We start from the raw sequence: 3,231 nt of genomic DNA on the forward strand, positions 1-3,231 counted from the left end.
TTTTATATTTATATACAAGTATTTATATATGATATAAATAAATATAATTTTATAAATAAGTTTATTATGGTGTTCAAGACTAGTGTGCAGATAGATAAAAAAATATCATAATGGCAACCACTGTTATTTCTGCTTGCTTACCTCCGAATATAGATCCTACAAAAGCGCATATTGCATTTCAAGATAGAGCACTTCCAAAACTTGTAAGTCTTTTGTGTGCGAATTCTTAGTTTTTTATTTTTTGTTTGTTTATTAATTATTAACCTTTTTTTTTTTTTTTTTTTTTATGTTTCTTTTACTTTAAGAATGAACAGCTATGTGGTGATGATTTGACAATAAAGCAGTGTGCATTGATGTCATTGTGTGATTTATTACACAATCCTGAATACATTCAACAAGCTATTACTTGCTGTATGTTTTTTTTTTTAGTAGTTCAAGATTATTGATATTTTTGTCTTTCTATTTGTTTAATGATTTTTGTATTCAGCTGTTATTCCAACTTTATTGGTACTATTATGTGATGTTGATATCACTGTAAGAATGAAAACATCAGAAGCTTTCTTACTCATATCTGGTAATCTTTAATTATATTTTATAATTTTGATGTGTTTTGTATGATTGCATCACTGTGTTAGATCCTTCTTTATATGTAGGGCATGCTATTGGTCGACAAGTCATAATTGAACAGAATGTTATTAATCCCTTGTCTTTATTGGTAATTTTTTTCCTTTTTTTTTTTCTTAACTTTTTCAAAACGTTTAAACAAAAAGCAATATAAATGTAAATTCATAATTTTATTATAAAAGATTTACAAAAATGTTTAAAATTCTTGTGAAACCATTGAAAAAAATTGTGAAACCATTTTACATGTCTAGAAAACCAATAAAGAGGGAGGAGGGGGGGTAATGAGGTGAAAAATAATATAACTAATAAACATTCATATACTTAAGAGTACACATTAGTACTTTATGTACTTTTAGAAATAAATATGAGCGTTTTTTTTTCAGCAGTTGTGTTTTTGATTATGCAATATTCTAGGATGTTTTTAAATGAAAAGAATTTAACTTACAGAATATAAATATATTATGTAAATTGATTACTTTACATTTATTCTGTATATTTATACATATCTGTTTACAGAATATCTTTGATATATATCTATATATCAAATGAATCTAAATATCTATTGTTTTGTTATTTTTATTTAGTTTAATGATGAGTGTTACACTACACGACTGAATGTTTATCATACAATTGAAAGGTTGGCATTAGGAGCCCCAGGTATTTCAGATTTAAGTTGTTAAAATATAAGCTTAATTATTACTATGAATATTTATGATATTAAAATATTTATTATAAGATCTATTTTATTAAAATAATAAAATATTTATAATAAGATTTATGTTATTAAAGCTTAATTATTACTACAAATATTTCTGTTTCTTCAACACTGCATTTTTCAGGAACTGAATCAGTGGTTGAGTGTGGTCTAATGCCAATGTTAATTGCTAATCTAGAAACAGATACAGACGAAATAAAGGTCTGGATTTTTGGTTTATATTGGTTTAAATCTTCAGCATTTTCTTTCATCGTTTAAATTAGGTAAATCTTTTTTTGTTATTTGTAAGTGATTTTTTCACTTATGAATTTGGTGTTCTGTATTTTTACTATTATCTTGACAGATATTCATATTCAGAAACTACCCAAAAGATGTTTTTATTTAATGTAACATTTTATTTTGTTATTTAATATGTTCTTAAATAATATATTTTAATTTTAATGTACCATTATTATATTGTAAAATAGTTCATTTTTGGTTTATGAACGATTTTTACCAGAGACCCGGCAATTAGGCTGTTTTCTTGGATACCCGGAATTGGCCATTTTGTTGCAGTACCCGGCACCGGATATTTTAAAAGAAGTTTTAATAAACACCAACCTTAAGTGCTGTAACTATTTGTTTAAGTGGTACTTCAAGTTGTGTCGAAATATTACTAATAGGATTGCTTTTAGTTTAAACTCCAACCAATAAACTTCTTGGTATAAGTCTAAGAGTGTTATGGAGTAACACTCTTAGACTTATATTAAGAATAACCTCAAAGCCCTATTTTATCTAATAGATAATTATTCTCCTTACACTCAATCATTGTATGCGTGTTAACTTTGTCGAAGCTCTTCATTCAAACGCGATGCTTGTTTGCAAGTCATTGCTTTCGCATTTCAATTTTTCCATCAGAACTTATGCAGCTATGGCTATAAAAGAACTTTCGTAAGATTTTTTATTTTGACTTTTATTTTTATTATTTGTAGTTTTCATCTTGTAAATGATTTCACATATTTTTTAGCTTGACTACAAATGGAAAAAACCAAGCCTGCGATGAAGGATGTATACCATTATTAGTCAAGTTGCTTAAGGATGAAGAGGTTTCAGTTCGGGCCCAGGGCTGTGCTGCCCTAAGTGCGTAAGTAATCATAGCTTTATAAAAAGTTTAATTCTTAACAAGAAACAAGTGTTTTGGAAGTGTTGTTATTATGTAGGATTACAATCACCACACGGGGAAAGCACGAAACTTTAAAATTTAATGCCATACCTACTGTTCTTCAACTGTTATTAGATCTTAATGTGGAGATTAGATTGAATGCTTTAAAATTAATTTCTAATCTATCGGAGGCTCCGCAAGGTAATTTTTCTAGAAATAAAACGATTTTATTAAATTAGAATTAAATTTTTTCTGTTTAATAATTCACAAGTCAAGTTTATTTTTTTCTAATTATAAGGCCGTAAAGAACTATTGGAATCTGTAGACTACGTTTCTAGTCTGAAGAGTGACTACGACAGCGCCGCAGTTAGAAAAGCCGCGCAGATAGCTGAAAAAATGATTCTTTGGAAGCCCTGACTTATTTATCTGCAGTTTTTTTGTATTGTACATAATTAAAAAGGGTTTAATATATTTTTATGTTATAAATATTCAAACTGGGAAAAAAAATTGTTTCAGCGTTTGGTAGCTATAATAGTTCTCGTTTTTAATAAATAAAAATGCTGATTTATGCGATAGCCTGAAAATCATGGGAAGTTTCTGTGAAATTATTGTTTTTTATTCGGTTAGGGATAGTTTTAAGATTTTTAAGCTAAAGACCTTATCTAGCTTTTTAAAAATAATAATGTACGGTAAATAAAAAATTTTTAAATTGCATTCGAACAAAAAACGATAAAAAAGGTCTTAAATCGGA

The 3,231-nt window shown here is 27.3% G+C and overlaps 1 protein-coding gene across 1 annotated transcript; it reads left to right on the plus strand.

The window, feature by feature from the left end:
• LOC100200811 (radial spoke head 14 homolog) lies at positions 1-3,010 on the plus strand. Its single transcript, XM_065798238.1, has 10 exons — positions 1-203; positions 306-411; positions 488-574; positions 654-715; positions 1,209-1,281; positions 1,464-1,540; positions 2,121-2,269; positions 2,346-2,462; positions 2,539-2,681; positions 2,779-3,010. Exons 1-10 carry the CDS (start codon positions 111-113, stop codon positions 2,895-2,897), a joined length of 1,026 nt encoding a protein of 341 aa, XP_065654310.1. The 5' UTR covers positions 1-110; the 3' UTR covers positions 2,898-3,010.
• The last annotated feature ends 221 nt before the right edge of the window (positions 3,011-3,231 follow it).

Source organism: Hydra vulgaris, chromosome 05 (assembly GCF_038396675.1).
Source record: "Hydra vulgaris chromosome 05, alternate assembly HydraT2T_AEP".
In the NCBI taxonomy this organism is placed as follows: Eukaryota; Metazoa; Cnidaria; class Hydrozoa; order Anthoathecata; family Hydridae; genus Hydra; species Hydra vulgaris.

What these genes read in the sequence shown, in the direction of transcription:
- LOC100200811 (XM_065798238.1), top strand. Translation starts at nt 111, where the DNA reads ATGGCAACCACTGTTATTTCTGCTTGCTTACCTCCGAATATAGATCCT. An exon ending in AGCTTTCTTACTCATATCTG is followed by an intron (nt 575 to 653) that starts GTAATCTTTAAT and finishes CTTTATATGTAG; the next exon opens with GGCATGCTATTGGTCGACAA. An exon ending in TCTATCGGAGGCTCCGCAAG is followed by an intron (nt 2,682 to 2,778) that starts GTAATTTTTCTA and finishes TCTAATTATAAG; the next exon opens with GCCGTAAAGAACTATTGGAA.